The sequence below is a fragment of the Bubalus kerabau genome, chromosome 8 (genome assembly GCF_029407905.1).
Source record: "Bubalus kerabau isolate K-KA32 ecotype Philippines breed swamp buffalo chromosome 8, PCC_UOA_SB_1v2, whole genome shotgun sequence".
NCBI classification, from domain to species: domain Eukaryota; kingdom Metazoa; phylum Chordata; class Mammalia; order Artiodactyla; family Bovidae; genus Bubalus; species Bubalus kerabau.
In genome coordinates this window covers 35,243,346-35,263,203 of record NC_073631.1, presented here as the reverse complement: position 1 = coordinate 35,263,203, position 19,858 = coordinate 35,243,346, and the positions used below count along the sequence as shown (strand labels likewise).

General features: G+C 38.9%; 1 protein-coding gene across 2 annotated transcripts in view; it reads right to left on the bottom strand.

The window, feature by feature from the left end:
* SLC25A40 (solute carrier family 25 member 40) overlaps positions 1-19,858 on the bottom strand; it is a 75,448-nt gene that overhangs the window by 15,042 nt on the left and 40,548 nt on the right. For both annotated transcript variants that reach the window (XM_055590026.1, XM_055590025.1), the window contains exons 2-6: positions 18,721-18,789; positions 17,273-17,393; positions 15,297-15,356; positions 13,427-13,533; positions 498-565 (exon numbers count right to left, since the gene is read on the bottom strand). In XM_055590026.1, the coding sequence (XP_055446001.1) occupies positions 498-565; positions 13,427-13,533; positions 15,297-15,356; positions 17,273-17,369 (332 nt within the window). In that variant the 5' untranslated portion in view covers positions 17,370-17,393; positions 18,721-18,789. The remainder of the gene's footprint in view (positions 1-497; positions 566-13,426; positions 13,534-15,296; positions 15,357-17,272; positions 17,394-18,720; positions 18,790-19,858) is intronic.

Here is a 19,858-nt window from a genome sequence, read left to right as displayed (position 1 = left end):
CCCTTCACTGATTCTGCTCCATACCTCTCCCCTCACTGATTCCGTTCCATGCCTCTCCCCTCATTGATTCCGCCCCATGCTCTCCATTCCGCTCCATGCCTCTCCCCTCATTGATTCCTCTCCATGCCTCTCCCCTAATTGATTCCGCTCCATGCTCTCCATTCCGCACCATGCCTCTCCCCTCACTGATTCCGCCTCATGCCTTTCCCCTCACTGATTGTGCTCCATGCCTCTCCCCTCACTGATTGAGCTTCGTGCCTTTTCTCCTTACTGATTCCACTTCCTGCCTTTTGTGGTAATAAACCACAGACATTAGGATACATCTTGTGAGTCCTTCTAGCCAATCATTAAATGTGGGGTAGTTGTGAGAGTCACAAAACAATGCTCTTGAAAATGAAAAGTTCTGATATTCAAAATGCATGATGTCCCATCATACTGATAGGCAAAACAAAACCACCACCATCACTAAGTAAGTAAAATACTAAATTTCAACTTACAACGTAGGAGGAAGGCCACTCCACAGGGACTTAATGCCCTCATTTCGAATGATTTTCAAAAAGGCATCCTAAAATTGTAATGGAAAAAAAGTGGTCAAAATAAACAAAAATGTTTATAGTGATAAATGGTATTTGATTCTTTTAAGCATTTATTTCTAAAATAAAAGCTTCCCAGATTTATATATGCCCATTATTTAAAAAGGAAAAAAAAAAAAAGAATTTTTCTCAACTTCCAGACACAAATGAAGCATTTCTAAATCACAGTTCCTGCTTACAAAATAAACCTACATTACTCAGCTTGGAATTGTTCTACTTAGGGCTGAGAAGCAATGTTTTTTGAAGATTATTATAAAAAGGAAGTGGAGGGATGGCAGAAAGTTAGAATAACTCTCCTCTCCCATTATGAAATCTGAGAAAACATTATTTAAACCCAATATTTGAAACCTCTGAGGAAGAACAAAAAGCAAGTAGAAGCTAGAGGGAAGCTTACTGTTAAAAGTCAAAGTCCCATGAATAAGGTTTGCACATTTACAGCTTTTTGCCCATGGGAGCTGCAAGGAACAGTACATTTACTTGCTTGAGATAGCAAACACCAGAGTTCAGGCTTGTAAACTAATCAGAAAGTTAGAAGGGAAATCCTAGGAAAAGAGGCCACAGAGGACATGTTGTTGTTGCCATTTTAGTCGCTCAGTCATGTCTGACTCTGTGACCCCATGGACTGTTAGCCCTCTAGACTCCTCTCTGTCCATGGAATTCTCCAGGCAAGAACACTGGAGTGGCTTGCCATTTTCTTCTCCAGACAAAGGACGTAAGCCCTTGAATTTAGCAACAAAGTCAGCCACAAGATGTGGCTCACAACTCAATTGTGCAGCCCCAGGAGAAGACAACAAAAACAAACCAGACACCCCGTGGATGGCAGACGGGGTGGGAATTTCAGCTGCAGCCCACCACAGTGGTGCCTGAGTATAGTCTGAATCTAGACAAAGTTAACTGCCTTTTAGAACAGAACTGACTCTTGAGAAGAATATAAAATAATCCAGAGTCTTTACAGAGCATTCTTCATAATGATCACTATCCAGTCAAAATTCATTAGACATAAAAAGAAACAAAAGAAAAAGTAGTCATCAGAAACCAGCACTGAGATGATTAAGATGATGCTATCTGCAGATAAGTACTCCAAAACACCTATTATAAACATGTGCAAGGGTTACAAAGATGATGGGTCCATAGTGCATGGACAAATTTGGAATTCAGCAAGGAAATAATTACTGTTAAAACTGCCAAGTGAAAATTCTGAACCTGAAATGAAAAATTTTAAAAGTGGGTTTAACAGCAGAAAGGAGACAACAAGGAGTCACTGAAGACAAATCTAAAATTAAATTGGAAGAAGGAAGAGAAAACAAATGAAGAAAAATGGGATGAAAAGGACATTTTTTTTTTCGGTGTTGGTTCTAGAATGTCTTGTAGGTCTTCATAGAACAGTTCAACTTCAGCTTCTTCAACATTAGTGGTTGGGGCATAGACTTGGATTACTATGATACTGAATGGTTTGCCCTGGAAACAAACAGAGATCATTCTGTTGTTTATGAGATTGCATCCAAGTACTGCATTTCGGACTCTTCTGTTGACTATGATGGCTACTCCATTTCTTCTAAGGGATTCCTGCCCACAGTAGTAGATATAATGGTCATCTGAGTTAAATTCACCCATTCCAGTCCATTTTAGTTTGCTGATTCCTAGAATGTCGACGTTCACTCTTGCCATCTCCTGTTTGACCACTTTCAATTTGCCTTGATTCATGGACCTGACATTCCAGGTTCCTATTTAATTGGAGGCTAATTATTTCACCCTATTGTATTGGTTTAGCCATACATCAACATGAATCTGCCACGGATGTACACATGTTCCCCATCCTGTAACCCCCTCCCACCTCCCTCCCCATACCATCCCTCTTGGTTATCCAACTGCACCAGCTCCAAGCATCCTATATCATGCATCAAACCTGGACTGGCGATTCATTTTACATATGATAATATACATGTTTCAATGCCATTCTCCCAAATCATACCACCGTCGCCCTCTCCCACAGAGTCCAAAAGACTGTTCTATACATCTGTGTCTCTTTTGCTGCATCGCATACAGGGTTATAATTACCATCTTTCTAAATTCCATATATATGCGTTAGTATACTGTACTGGTGTTTTTCTTTCCTGCTTACTTCATTCTGTATAATAGGCTCTAGTTTCATCCACCTCATTAGAACAAAGGATGATTAAATGAAGACCAACTTCTCAGCAGACACATGAAAGGCCAAAAGACAATGTAATGACACATTTAAGGTGCTAAAAAACAAAGCAAGCCAGAATTCTGTATGCTGCCAAAAGATGTCAAAAATGCTTTATAAAGACATTTCTATAGAACAAAAACAGAGATTACACTGCCAAAATATCATTATAGAAATGCTGAAAGAAATTCTTTAGAATAAAGGGTCATGGTGGCACTAAGTAACTATCATCTTCAGAAAGGCAGGAAGAACAAAAGAGGTGGTAAATATATGGTTACAGGTAAAATATGTACTTCTTTTTAACTATTTCAAAGACATCAGTTCAGTTCAGTTCAGTCGCTCAGTCATGTCCAACTCTTTGTGACCCCATGAATCGCAGCACACCAGGCCTCCCTGTCCATTACCAATTCCCGGAGTTTACTCAAACTCATGTTCATTGAGTCAGTGATGCCATCCAGCCATCTCATCCTCTGTCATCCCCTTCTCCTCCTGCCCCCAATCCCTCCCAGCATCAGAGTCTTTTCCAATGAGTCAACTCTTCGCATGAGGTGGCCAAGGTACTGGAGTTTCAGCTTCAGCATCAGTCCTTCCAATGAACACCCAGGACTGATCTCCTTTAGGATGGACTGGTTGGACCTTCTTGCAGTCCAAGGGACTCTCAAGAGTCTTCTCCAACACCACAGCTCAAAAGCATCAATTCTTCAGTGCTCAGCTTTCTTCACAGTCCAACTCTCACATCCATACATGACCAACGAGAAAACCATAGCCTTGACTAGGCAGACCTTTGTTGGCAAAGTACTGTCTCTGCTTTTGAATATGCTATCTAGGTTGGTCATAACTTTCCTTCCAAGGAGTAAGCATCTTTTAATTTCATGGCTGCAATCACCATCTGCAGTGATTTTGGAGCCCCGAAAAATGAAGTCTGACACTGTTTCCACTGTTTCCCCATCTATTTCCCATGAAGTGATGGGACCGGATGCCATGATCTTAGTTTTCTGAATGTTGAGCTTTAAGCCAACTTTTTCACTCTCCTCTTTCACTTTCATCAAGAGGCTTTTTAGTTCTTCACTTTCTGCCATAAGACTATTTAAATTGAATTTAAACTGTGAACTATTTAAAATGTGAACTGTGGCATCTGTAAAGTACTAGGATGTGCCATCCGTGAGGCAGCAGCAGAAACTCAGAGAAGGGGGTAAGGGTGCCAGGACATGGGGGCCCAAGATCCACTCTACTTGCAAGTCAGCAAGTCGGCCTGCATGGCATCATGAGAGCCCAGGTAGAGACGAAACTCTCTGGGGTGAGACATAAAGTTCATCATCACAGCAACAGCAGCAGCCAGAGTACCGGCATTCTGATTCCTGTATCCTGAGCCCCAGTTTCCACAGGCGTGTGAAGAAGACTGGATGACACCTGAACACACGGTGGATGCACTACAGGGGAGGAAACTGACCTCAGGGGACCAAACCATTTACAACGGGGAGTAAGGATGCCTGTATCTTCCAAGGTCATTCACTCTCCAAACAGCCTTGAAAAGATGACCAGGAACAAAGGACAGACAATGCCACGCACATGAGATATACCCAACATGAAACACTTTTGAAGAACCGTTTGCCTAGAAACAGGAATTGAGGAATCAATATAACGTTATTAAAATTCAAACCAATAACAGGAAAGGAGGAAAAAAGGGAACAATTAGAAAAATATACAAGAACAGATTAATACTCCAACCATATGAAAAATATTTAAGGACTAAACTTTCCGATTACAAGTCACTACATCAACAGCCATCTGCATCCTATCTGTGGAGTTTCTAGGGCTTCCCAGGTGGCACTAGCGGTAAAGAATCCACCTGCCAATGCAGGTTCTATCCCTGGGTCCGGAAGATCCCCTGAGTAGGAAATGGCAACCGGCTCCAATATTCTTGCCTGGAGAATCCCATGGACAGAAAAGCCTGGCAGTTCATGGGGTCACAGAGGGTGACAGAACAAGACAGAACTGTATCACCATCTTCGAGTAAAAGAATGGAAAAAGACAGGCTACATAAACACTACTATGAGAAAGCTAAAAGCTGCAAGCTGAAAGGTGGCTATACTACATTCAGATAAAAGACTTCAAGATAATACAGATGCATCAGAAAAACATATCAAGTGAATGTGTATGTTCCTAATAACTGAGGTTCAAAACCCTATGAGGCAGACCGGAGAGAATTAAAAAGGAAAACAGACATATCCTCAATCCTATCTAAAGATTATTATATCCTCTATCAGAGAATAATAGAATAATTTTTAAAAATCTGTAAGACTTCAGCAGATCTAAATAAAACATTAGCCACCCTGACCTAATGGTTTATAGAACGCTATACCCAACAACTGCAGAATACAATATACACTTTAAAGAGCACAAAATAGTCACCAAGACAGATCATACATAGTGCCATTACACAAGACTCAATACATTAAAAAAAATCTGAAAACTTAAGAGTATATTCCTTTGACCAGATCAGAATTAAATTAGAAATCAGGAACAATAAGGTATCTAGGAAAATATCCAATTATTGGAAAATTAATAATCCATGGCAAAAGAAATTACAAAGAAAATCACAAAATATTTCAACTGATAATGAAAACACAACATCAAAATCTTTGGAACATATCTAATTTAGTACTTTGAAGGAAATTTAAATGTGGAGTTGAGGAAAGAAAGGCTTAAAATCAATAATTCATGTTTCCACCTAAGAAAGTAAAATGCAACGATCAAAATAAATCCAAAGAATAATTCTGATTTCTGGTTCTGCATGTAAAGAGCTTGAAAGCATCACTTCCATCCTGACAACAAGAAAAAAACCTGAACAAACTGAAAAATCAATTCCTCTTAGGATAATCAGAGAATTGAGGTCACCAGTCAAACTGCTACCTTGAACACTGGTAAGTGAGAGTGAAGTCGCTCAGTCGTGTCTGACTGTTTGCGACCCCATGGACTGTAGCCTACCAGGCTCCTCCATCCATGGGATTTTCCAGGCAAGAGTACTGGAGTGGGTTGCCATTTCCTTCTCCTGAGGATATTCCCAACCCAGGGATCGAACCCGGGTCTCCCGCGTTGTAGGCAGATGCTTTACCGTCTGAGCCTGGAGAGACCGTCAAATACAGAGACTCACAGCACAGTAGAGCAGAAGCCCGCAGTTAGAACCAGCACCAACAGGAATGCTATGAGCTATAACTGACCAACGGCTGGAAGCTCAGTGTAGACTAACCGGAGAATCAAAACCTCTGAGGCGCTACTCTGAGAGGGCCTTCACGCTTTCATGACTTTCAGCCCCTGAGCCCTACCAGATCCTCACTGGTAAAATCAAAGAGAAACCCCCTCCTGTTTCCAGCAGGGTAAGGGGAAAAGAAACCACTTTTCAAATATGCCCCAAATCTCTATTCTCCTTTTTTTAAAGGAGAAACACTCAAGGGAAACTATCTTACTATCTGAGGAATCTCCAGGAAAAGACAACAGGTAAGACAACAGCTGGGACAGTGGAGGAAATTTCAGTCTCTATAACACAGCTATCCAGAAGTAAACAAAGCCCAGCGTCTCGCTGGATAAAACTTCACATTAAAGGTCTGTCTTTTAACCCAATACATCATGCCCAGCTTTCAACAAAAAGAATTACAAAGCATACCAAAAGGCAAAAAATACAGTCTGAAGAAACAAACCAAACATCAAAATCAGACTCAGATACGGCAGAGATTTTAAAATTACCAGGCTGGGGATTTTCAGTAACAATGATGAGTATGTCAGGGGCGCTTAGTAGTATCAGAGGACCAGTAGTGGAGACCCGACAGTGACAAGGCCGCCTCGCCAGAGGCAACGGAAATCACCAGGGAGTCAGAAATTCCACTCCCACTGCCTTAGTCTGTTAAGGCTGCTATAATGAAACATGACAGAGTAGGTAGCTTATGAACAACACTAATTTATTTCTCAGTTCTCAAGGCCGGAAGTCCAAGATCCAGGTTCTGCTAAGGTCAAATGAGGGCCCTGTTCTGGATTTCCCACTTCTCATTGTGTCGTCACAAGGCAGAGGGGCAAGGAAGCTCTGCGGTCTCTCTTCTAAGGGCATTAATCTCATTCATGAGGTCTCTGCCCTCGTGACCTAATCAACTCCCAAAGGCTCCAGGTCCTAAAACAGTTGCATCAGGCATTAGGATTTCTACAGTGAATTCTGGACAGAACACAAACACTCAGACCACAGCATCCCAAAGTGAAAGCCCCGACCCCCACTCCGTGTGTCCGTGGAGGCTGAGTGAGGAACACGGACTTCCAGCCCTGCCAGCCCATTAACAAGGTGGCGCCCTCTTCCTGAGCTGACAGTGTCGAAAGGGCCAACTGGGATATTTAAATGAGATTCAGAGCCTCATAACACCCAAAATTTCCTGGATCCAATTTTTTAAAAAATCGCTTGTCATTTTAAGAAGCAGGAAGAGGAAATTCCCTGGTGGTCCAGTGGCTAGAAACTGGCGCTCTCACTGCCAGGGTGCCAGGTTCGATCCCCGGTTGGGGAACTAAGATGCTGCAAACCACATGGTGCAGCCAATAAATAAATAAACAGGAAGGAAGATGCCAACCTGAATGAAAGGAGACAATAAACAGACACCAGCAGGGAGACTGACAGGAGTATCTGACAAAGGTTTTAGAGCAATCAACGTATAAACCACTGACCATCACTTACAAAGACGTCTGAGACAAATGAAACATTAGAACAGCTCAGCAAAGGAAAATATACACAAAAACCTATATATCAAAATGGAATTTTATAACTGACACCACGGAAATACAAAGGATCCTAACAGATTAATAACTACATGCCAGTAAAATGGATGACCAGGAAAAAAATGGAAAAATTCCTAAACCAGAAAGAAACAGAAAATATGAATAAATGAATTACCAGAAATGAAATTAAATCAGTAATTTAACAACTTCCAACAGACAAAAGTCCATGACCAGATGGCTTCACAGGTGAATTCTAACAAACACTCAGAGAAGAGTTAATGCCTATCCTTCTGAAACTATTCCAAAAAACTGTACAGGAAGAAAAACTTCCCTACTCATTCTATGAGGCCAGCATCACCCTGATACCAAAAGCAGGCAAAGATGTCACACACAAAAAGAAAATGGCAGGCCAGCATCACTGATGACACATATGCAAAAATCCTCAACAAAATCTTAGCAAACCAAATTTAATAAGATAAACACTGATCAAAAGGGGTCACACACCAGGATCAAGTGAGATTTATCCCAGGGATGAAAGAAGAGTTCAGTATCAATAAATCAATCAATGACACACCATATTAACAGACTCAAGAATAAAACCATATGAGGAGGACTTCCCTGGTGGCTCAGTGGTAAAGAATCTGCCTGCCAATGCAGGAAACACGAGCTTGATCCCTGATCAGGAAGATCCCACATGCCAAGGAGGAACTAAGCCTGTGCTCTAGAGCCCAAGAGCCACCACTACTGAGCCCGTGAGCTCCAACTACTGAAGCCTGTGCCACCCAGAGCCTGTGTTCCACAAGAGAAGCTCCATAAAGAGAAGCCCGTGCACCACCAACTACAGGGTAGCCACCACCCCTGGCAACCAGACGGAAAAAAAGCCTGCATAGCAACGAAGCCCCAGCACCGCCAAAAAGAAAATAAAGTTTATAAATAAATATATAAAAATAAAATAATTCAGCTAAAAATAAATCCACATGATCATCTCAATAGGTGCAGAAAAAGCTTTTGACACAATTCAACATTGTTTCATGATAAAAACCCTCAACAAAGTGGGTATATGGTTACAGAGGGAATATACCTCAACACACTAAAAGCCATACATAACAAGCCCACAGCTAACATCACAGTCAACAGAGAAAAGCTGAAAGCATCTCCTCTAAGATCAGGAACAAAACAAGGATACACTTACTCTCATCACTCAACATGGTTTATTCAACATAGTTTTCAAAGTCCTAGCCACAGAAGAGAAGAAAAAAATACAAGGATTCCAAACTGGAAAGGAGGAAGTAAAATTGTCTCCATTTACAGATGACATGATATTAAACGCCATAAATCCTGAAGATGCCAGCAGAAAACTACTAGAGCTCCTCATGAGGTCAATAAAGTTGCAAGATGCTAAATTAATATACAGAAATCTACTGCATTTCTAAACACTAACAACTATCAACAAGGGAAAGGGGTGGCAAAGAGTTGGACACTACTGAGAGACTGAACTGAGTAACTGAATCAAAACAATATGGTACTGGCAGGAAACAGACACAGATCAACAGAATAGACAGCTCAATGAACCCACAATTATATAAGCAATTAATCTATGATAAAAGGGGCAAGAATACACAGTGTGGGAAAGACTGCCCCTTTAATAAACAGTGTTGGGAAAACTGCACAGCTACACGTAGAAGGATCAAACTGGACTACTCTCTCACACCAGGTACAAAAATAAATTCAAAATAGATTAAAGGCTTATATCTAAGACGTGAAACCAAAAAACTTACAGAAGAAAGCACAGGCAGTAAACCAGAGCTCCACAACAAGAGAAGTCACGGCAATGAGAAGCCTGAGCACCACAACTACACTAGCCCCCGTACAAGCTCGCTGCAGCCAGAGAAAGCCCTCGTGCAGCAACAAAGACCCAGCACCCACAAAAATAAGTGTTAAATTTCAAAACCATTTTATATGGAAGGACAAAGGAACTTTAGAAATAACTAAAACAACTTTAAAAAGAAAAATAAGAATAAAGTAGAAGGAATCAGTTTACCTGATTTCAGGACTTACTCTACAGCTACACTAATTAAGACCGTGTGGTACTGATATAGGTAATAGATAAATGTTACAGGATAAACAACCTAGAAATAGATCCACACAATATGCCCAAGTGATTTCTGACAAAGTGCAAAAGCATCTTAATGGAGGAACGATACCTTTTCAACAAATGCAAGTGGACAACCATAGGGTAAAATAAACAAAAAAGAACAAACTTCAACCTCAAATCTATATATTATATAAAAATGACTCAAAATGGATCAAGGACTTTAAAAATAGGAGAAAATCTTCAGATCTAAGAGTAAATAAAGAATTCTTAGATTTGACACCAGAAGCATGATCTATAAAGTAAAAACTAATTGGACTTCATCAAAATTAAAAATTTCTACTCCATGAAAGACCTTGCTTAAGAGGATAAAGGGGGAAGGTAAAGAGTGGGAAAAAAAATTTAGTAATTTAGTAACTACATATTCAACAAAGGACTAGTATCTAGATAATACAAGGAGTACTCAAAACTTAACAGTAAAAATATAAACAGTTCAATTAGAAGTTGGGCAAATGACATGAAGAGTCATTTCACTGAAAAGGATAAACCGATGGCTAATAAACATATGAACAGATTTTCAACATCAGTAGCCACTACAGAAAATGTAAATTAAAACCACAATAAGGTATTATTACACACTTATCAGAACTGCTAAAATGAAAACAGTAACACCACCAAATGCTAGTGAGGATGTGGAGAAGTTAGGACAGTCATACACGGCCACAGGAATGTAAAATGATACTATCAGTCTACTAAACAGGCTGGCAGTTTCTTAAACCATAAGCAGGCAACTACCATATGACCCAGAAACTCATGGATATTTACTCCAGAGAAATGAAAACTTACAATGATATTATGATTAAGAAAATATATACATTTTGGTCTTAATCCATGGTTCCTGGCACACAGCTCCAAAATTCCTATAATTTCCTAATTGACATAGAACAAAGGTATAAAAACAGTATGAACTTAACAGAAGCAGAAGATATGAAGAAGAGGTGGCAAGAATACACAGAAGAACTATACAAAAAACATCTTAATGACCTGGATAACCACAATGGTGTGGTCACTCACCTAGAGCCAGACACACTGGAGTGTGAAGCCAAGTGGGCTTTAGGAGGCATTACTATAAACAAAGCTAGTGGAGGTGAAGGATTTCCAGCTGACCTACTTCAAATCCTAAAAGATGATTCTGTTCAAGAGCTGCATTCAATATGCCAGCAAATTCAGAAAACTCAGCAGTAGCCATAGGACTGCAAAAGGTCAGTTTTCATTCCAATCCCATTAAAGAACAATGCCAAAGAATGTTCCAACTACCACACAACTGAGCTCATTTTAAATGTTAGCAAGGTAATGCTCAAAATTCTTCAAGCTAGGCTTCAAAAGTATGTGAACCAAGAACTTCCAGATGTACAAGTTGGATTAAAAAAGGCAGAGGAAGCAGAGATCAAATTGCCAACATCCTTTGGATCATAGAAAAAGCAAGGGAATTTCTGAAAAAAACATCTACTTCTGCTTTATTACTATGCCAAAGCCTTTGACTGTGTGGATCACAACAAACTGTGGAAAATTCTTAAAGAGATGGGAACACCAGACCACCTGACCTGCTTCCTGAGAAATCTGGAGGTCAAGAAGCAACAGTTAGAACCGGACATGGAACAACAGACTGGTTCCAAATCGGGAAAGAAGTACATCCACACTATGTATTTTCACCCTGCTTATTTAACTTATATGCAGAGTACATCATGAGAAGTGTCAGCCTGGATGAAGCACAAGCTGGAATCAAAATTGCCAGGAGAAAAATCAATGACCTCAGATATATAGATGACACCACCCTTATGGCAGAAAACAAAGAACTAAAGAGCCTCTTGATGAAAGTGAAAGAGGAGAGTGAAAAGTTGGCTTAAAACTCAACATTCAGAAAACTAAGATCACTTCATGGCAAATAGATGGGAAACATTGGAAAAAGTGACAGACTTTATTTTTTGGGCTCCAAAATCACTGCAGATGGTGACTGCAGCCATGAAATTAAAAGACACTTGCTCCTTGGAAGAAAAGCTATGACCAACCTAGACAGCGTATTAAAAAGCAGAAACATCACTTTGCTGACAAAGGTCAATATAGTCAAAGCTACAGTTTTTCCATAGTCATCTACAGATGTCGGAGTTGGACCATAAAGAAGCCTAAGTGCCGAAGAATTGATGCTTTTGAGCTATGGTGTTGGAGAAGACTCTTGAGAGTCCTTTGGACAGCAAGGAGATCAAACCAGTCAATCCTAAAGGAAGTCACGTCAATATTCATTGAAAGGACTGATGTTGAAGCTCTAATAGTTCGGCCACCTGATGCAAGGAGCCAACTCACTGGAAAAGACCATGATGCTGGAAAAGATTGAGGGCAAGAGAAGGTGGCAATAGAGGATCAGACGGTTGGATGGCATGAGTTTGAGCAAACTCAGGGAGATGGTGAAGGATGGGGGAGCCTGGTGTTCTACAGCACATGGGGTTGCAAAGTCAGACATGACTGAGTGACTGAACAATGACGAGTGATGCCTCCATTCACATCTCTGAAGAAAGGCATCTGGATGCTTCCAGGCTGGTGAGCATAGGGAGGTGCTGGGAGAATGACAGGCCTGGAGAGGACATAGAAGCTCTATGCCTCCCCTAAGTCCTGCCCTGTGCACCTCTTCTATCTAGCTGTTCCTGAGTTGTGTCCCTTCATGATAAACTAGTAATCTCTTAAGTAAAATTCCTTCCTGAGTTCTGCAAGCTGTTCTAGCAAATTACTGAACCCAAGGAAAGGATCGTGGGAACTTCTGTCTTTTGACTTGCAGCCGGTCAGTCAGAAGCATGGGTGACAACTTGGCCTTGCGGGTGGCGTCTGAAATGGGAACATCCCCATGGGAGCTAACAACTAACTCCAGGTAGATGGTGTCAGAATTGAGTTAAACTGCAGAACACTACCGGTCTGAACTAGAGGACTGCTTGGTAGGGGGGAAAATACCACTAATCTGTTCAGAAGAATTCTGAGTGTTCAGAGAGAAAAACAGTGAATAGTTTTTTCTTAAATGTTGACACCAAAACCTGTGAATGAACATATCTAGCAGTTTTATTCAGAGCCAAAAACTGGAAACCACTTGAAACAAACTATGGCATATCCATACCATGTAATACTAGTGAGTAATAAAAAGGAGCAAACTATTGATACATTAAACAACTTGAATGAATCTTCAGACAATTAAAATAAGTCAGAAGTACCAATCCCAAAATGTCCTGTTACAATTCCATTTATAGAACATTCTTTAGATGACAAAATTATGTAAACGGGGAACAGGCTAGTGGTTGGTAGGAGTTAAGAAGTGGGTGTGACTACAGAATGGAAACAGGAAGGATCCCTGGGTGGTAGAATTGTTCTGTATCTTCACTGTATCAATGTCAACATCCTGATGGTCATATTGTACTCATCCTGTTACATGTTACCAACAGGGAGAAACTGGCAGAGGGTACACAGGGTCTGTCTCTGAATATTTTTCTTAAAATTATGATCTACAAGCATTTCAAAATTTTAAAAGCCTACTCCTTTTTCCCCATATATAAGAAAGCATAAACAGATGAACATAAAGTTAACAAAGAATTAAAAGTAAAAAAAGTCCTTCCCCTTTCCTGCTTCAATGTCTACCTTTTAACTGTGTGCTAACTACATGATGGACTCTTTACTCTCTTGCAACTGTTGAATCTTTCATATAGAAGAATAAACATAAGAATAAAAAACATGCTGTGATTATAAATAATGTAATCTCTTTACCAATGTTCCCTGGAAATGTCCTGGCTTCTTATACCATGCTTTGTTGCCTTCCTCTTCACAGACACACAGATGATCCATAAGTCCATTACTATATAGAAAACATTTTCCTAACAAAGAAGATTACAATGGTCAACACTTATTTCACACAAGTGTACTATTTTTACAGATGATCAAAATAAAAATACAAGGAGCAGGATGAACAAGACACAATTCTGTCTTCACCTTTTAGGATGAAACAATCTGATTTGTTTAATGGCAGCACTGGGCTCTAAACTCACAGTAGTGAAAAGCAATTGAATAAATTACTGGATTCTGTTTGCAGGACCATAGTCAAAAAATGTACACAGAAGAAAATTCTCTTCAGTTATCTGAGGGCAAGGAGGGAAAGATAAGAGGAAAACCTCTTTTGAAAAGACAGTATGGGTGTGCATCTTCTCTATCTGATCAAAAGAAAAGTCTGCGGTGTGTAAGGGAAATTCCGACCAAAATATATTATGAAACAATGCATATCTGAATCTTAAAAGAGCTCATTACAAGGAAAAATTATATTAACTATATGAGGTGCTGGATCCTGGCTAAACTTATTGTGGTAATCATTTTTCAATATACACATACATGAAATCATTATACTGTACTCCTAAAACTAACACTATGTTCTGTATCAATTACATCTCAACTGAAAAAGTCGATTATGAAAAAATGTTTTTCATAATCTCAACCCATGCAAATAAAGCTATGCTTTGTCCCTTTCTCTGTATTTTTACTTCTTAATCTAGACACTGGCCAGCTCCCTCCCAATTGACTACAACTTTTTCTAATAATGATTCCTTCCCATTATTGGATTCATTCTTGCTCCCATAACTGTCTTCTCCATTTGACCATATATAATTCTATCAGTTTCATAATACACTGGTCTACCTTTAATATATAGGAAACTACTCTGCTTTTCATCCTTTCCTACAATCCACCTATTCTTTCATCCACCTGAATACCTGTTGTTCATTCTGTCTCCCTGATACACATTCAACAGAGTGCCATTTATGTATGAGCTTTTTTACAGGCTGTTTTCTGCTATTTAAACATATTCGAAATGACATTTTTATAAAAACCGCAAAATATGGATCAAGGAATTGTTATTTTGCCTATCTAATAAAAACATATAACTACTCTTCTCAAAGTCCACATAAGCTCTAATGTCCAGCAATTAACCAAGCTGCTTGATAAAATACTGAATTTCCTATTACTATTCAAGCGACAATTAGATGCCTATTGGAGGAATACTGTAGGATGGGCACAGCTCTTGGACTAAAGTAGGAAGCTAGATTCAAGGTCCCTTATAAGTAAAATTCCGTTCTTACTTGTGAGGTATATACTGAAATACAAAATTGTCCTCTCCATTTGTTAGTAGGTTCATGAAAGTGTTATATGTGTTATATATATGCACATATACACACAGCCTGTTGACCCTTGAACAACATGAGTCTGAACTGTGAGGGTCTACTATACAGATTGTTTTCAATAGTAAATACCACAGTGTTACACGATCTGCAGTTGGCTGAATCCAAGGATAAGGAACTGCAAAAACAGAGGAATTATGGACACTGAGGGCCAACTGTAAATTATAGGCAGATTTTCAGCTACACCAACGGTGGGCAACCTTAACCTCCTCATTCTTCAAGGGGCAACTGTACTTGTTTTCTGCCTAGACTTCATCAGGTATAACTAAGAAATGAGGAAAATGTTTCCGCATGAGGATAAAGGCATCAGTTTTCAAAAACTGGCAAAAAGAGAATATTATTTTCTTAAAAAAATGAATGCAGTGACATTTAAAAACCTAACATAACATTTTCAGGATAAGCTGAACACATACCTTTGGGGAATGGGTTGTTTTGGGCTTGGAGTCGAATTTTAACAACATCAAAGGGTGTCACTATAAAGATACATAAAATTTCAATTAACAAGTGATATCTGTAATTTGTATAGATGTTTGTCCAAAGAAAATACACCACATGATACCTATATAATGGTTAAAACTATTTATCATAAAGTGGTTTTAAGTGTTAACATTCTAATTTTTTGCATTTGAATTTTGTTTAAAGAGGACAAACGAGAAAATGTAGTTACTTCTTTCACAGGTACTAAACTCTCATTTTGGAGAAGGCAATGGCACCCCACTCCAGTACTCTTCCCTGGAAAATCCCATGGATGGAGAAGCCTGGTAGGCTACAGTCCATGGGGTCACTAAGAGTCGGACACGACTGAGCGACTTCACTTTCACTTTTCACTTTCATGCACTGGAGAAGGAAATGGCAACCCACTCCAGTGTTCTTGCCTGGAGAATCCCAGGGACGGAGGAGCCTAGTGGGCTGCCGTCTATGGGATCGCAGAGTTGAACACGACTGAAGCGACTTAGCAGCAGCAGCAAACTCTCATTTATACTATTTCTACGGCTATAATTCCATTAACATTAAAGCTAAAATACTGGTATTTCAAAGAAAATATGTTATCTAAGATAAAAGTGAATGTTCCAAAAGACCACTTAAATATCTGAAGATAACTATGTATTACAAGTAATCAATAATCAAATAATATGTCTCCCTATATTAAAATCTCCCTCTGTTAAATTCACCTGTATCAAATAAAAACCACAGGTATCGAAAATTTGAGTAAGCTATCCATAACTCATTCTTGCTACCATATTGTGTTACTCTATATGGGAACAGTGCAGCAAAGGAAAATGGGCATTATGATCTGAAGTAAAATCAGATCAGATCAGATCAGTCGCTCAGTCGTGTCCGACTCTTTGCTACCCCATGAATCGCAGCACGCCAGGCCTCCCTGTCCATCACCAACTCCCAGAGTTCACTCAGACTCACGTCCATCAAGTCAGTGATGCCATCCAGCCATCTCATCCTCGGTCATCCCCTTCTCCTCCTGCCCCCATTTCCCTCCCAGCATCAGAGTCTTTTCCAATGAGACAACTCTTCGCATGAGGTGGCCAAAGTACTGGAGTTTCAGCTTTAGCATCATTCCTTCCAAAGAAATCCCAGGGCTGATCTCCTTCAAAATGGACTGCTAAAACAATTAGTTTACATTTGTTCTAACCATCTTGGGCTTCCTGGTGGCTCAGGCAGTAACGAATCTGCCTGCAAGGTAGGAGACCTGGGTTCAACCCCGGGCTCAGGAAGATCCCATGGAAAAGAAAATGGCAACCCACTCCAATATTCCTGCCTGGAGAATTCCATGGACAGAGAAGCCTAGTGGACTACATTCCACGGGATCGCAAAGAGTCAGATGCGACTGAGAAACAACACCTGCTATCTTACTTAAATGAACCAGCCAACTCATTCAAATGTTAAACTGTCACCTACTATGTCATTTGGCTGTGTCTATAAGAAATTTATTTAAAGACAGAAATGTAGTCCAGAGAAATTTAAGCAATTCACTAAAAGCAAAGTAAATGATAATCTGAATTTGTTGCTACTGTAAGTTACCCAACGTCTATGTTTTTCATTATGCTAATATTTAACCCCATATTTTTACTATTTTAAGAAGGATAATCGTCATAAAAGTTTTGACAGAGACCTCAAAGAACTTCAGATCTGAGCCCCTAAATTTAGAGAGGAAAAATTAAGTTCAAAAAGAATAAAGACAATCCCAAAGTACATTCATCCTGAGGACAGCAAAGCAAAGACTAAAATTCTAGTCTCTCGATTCTCTGTCCAGGCCTCTTTCCTGTTATCATGATGAAGCATGAATGATAATATTATCAGTATTTCAGGGTAAAACTCAAGTGGGATCAGTAATTCATTCAGATACGTAATCTACATCCTAACATTATTTTACCCATCAGTGATGTCAGTATAGCTCCAGTGCAAGAGGCGAACATTTGCTGAAGCGGTGTCACTGTGATAACCGCTGGTCCCTCTGATTCAGGATCCATATCTTTAACTAACAGCAGCAAAATCTGTTAAAGAAAAGCAAGATGTAAAATAAAAGTGTAACAGAAGATGCCCGCAAAACTAACTGCTAAACGTTAAATAAACTATAAAAACTAAAACCAGTATTACTATCAAAGCACATGTTGTTGACCAGCAGAAGTACACACGTAAGTTCTATACGCAAAGGCACTACACAATTGTCATTAATAGAACATGTTCTCGGATGTTCCAAAAGTGGTAATGTACTTCAGCTAAGCTATGTGAGCAGCATCCCATTTGCAAGACAAATCAATAGAGCATTAAGAAAACAGACTCTGGCCATGGAACAGAATGAAAGCAGCTGACCAATAAGACTCGAAATCAGAATTCGGCCTCATAAGAACCACTCAAATACTTGAATCTAGTCGAGTTACCAGCAAATATAGCACTATTTTTATTGCACTGCAAACACCGCTGCAAAAGTACAAAATAAATCAAAAGCATAACCTTCATAAAAAGCATTATTTTAGAAATAAGATAGTGAGAAAAGCAACATATACTCTTTCTGAAAAACTCAATACAAAAGAGTATAAAAATCACTTATAAACTTCTTATTAAAAAAATAACCACTGGCAACATACAATATCATCTTTCCAAAGGTCTATGTACACAAAAACACAAATATGGAGGCAGATTACATCTAACCGAATATGTACAAACATTCAAGTATCTATACATGCATCTTTTTTTGAAAGACAAAATAGATCAACATCATTCATAGCTTTTAGTAGCCAACTTTGATGCTTAAAAATATAGATGTGTTAATAAATACAGATTGACATTATCATTTTTAATGCTTACATGGTTTTCAATTATATTTACTTAGTCAGCCTCTTAGATATTCAGGTTATTGCCAATTTATTAATTCTTTAATTTCATAAACTCTCACATAAATATCTTTATACATACATCTTATTGTAGTGTCTTTACAATTACTATAGGAGAAAAAGTAAGACTGCTGGACTAAACTAAAAACCTGAGAAAAATTACCAATGCTTTTCAGAAAGACTGGACCAATTTATGTTTCTATGATAATATACGTTACTGTTAGCCCATAAAGTCACCAACACTCTCTCATACTACATATCATTTATTTTTTCTGACCCATTGGAAAGTAGACTGCACATATCATACCCCCTTCATCCTAAACACCTCAAAATATTTTCATATAATTGAGGTACAATTACCAAATTTAGAAACTTAATGCTGACAGTATTCTGAAGTTCATTTTCCAATTCTGTCAATTATCCCAATTACAACCTTTACAAAAATGAATGCTTCTATTGTTTCTTTAGGCTTTTATTATTTACCTACCTGATTTAAGTCTTTTCCTCAATTCTATGTTCCAATATTTTATTGTTTGTAACATCAGTATCTGAAAATCTGTAGTGAAAAAAGAAAGAAACTGTCTTTTCACTCAGGAAACTGATAGCAAACCTAAAGGAAAGGAGTATATAAAAAAACTTTAAAACATAAATCAACTAATATTTATTAACTATTATTTATGAAATATTTTATTAAGTACTTTGCAGAATATGAAGAGCAGTCCAGAAATATTATCTTAGAGTTATGAAAGTATTATCACACAAAAATCTTCATATTATCCCAGCAAATATACTCTACTTTAAAAACAGACAATTCTAAACCTGAACATACTGACCCATCTTAGTATCAACAGAAGTTAAACAACCAGATTTTGTGACCCTTGGAGGAAATTCAGACTAAGGTAACATGGCAAAGGTTGCCACAATACAGAAGGTAACCCTCTGGTCCACAGGACTAAGGTCTTAGCTTCTTCAAGTGAAAGTACGGTGGGAAAAAGGTGGCAGGGAGGTGCACTGTTCTAGAATAAAGGAATCCACTCAAATGCATCCTGGTTTAAAGAAGAGAACTTTAAAAAGCCAGTTTGAAAGTAACTAAAGAAATCTGAATATGGGTTGGATATCAGATATTTTTAAAGTATTCTTGATTTTGTTTGGTGAGATAATGTTATTGTGCGTACATAAGAGGTCTTTTGGAATGATTCTGTTTGCTGCCTACTGTACAATATTATGGACTTCTATCTATAGTTCTATTTGTCAAATTTCCTCTTCTTCAACAAATAATGCAAAGAAATAGAGGAAAACAACAAAAAGGGAAAGACCAGAGATCTCTTCGAGATAATCAGAAATATAAAGGAACATTTCATCCAAAGATGGGCACAATAAAAGACAGAAATGGTAAAGACCTAACAGCAGCAGAAGAGATCAAGAAAAGATGTACAGAAGAACTGTACAAAAACGGTCTCAATGACCCGGATAACCACAATGGTGTGATCACTCACCCAGAGCCAGACATCGTAGAGTGTGAAGTCAAGTGGACCTCAGGAAGTAATGCTATCGATAAGGCTAGTGGAGGTGATGGATTCCAGCAAAGCTATTTAAAATCCTAAAAGATGATGCTATCAAAGTGC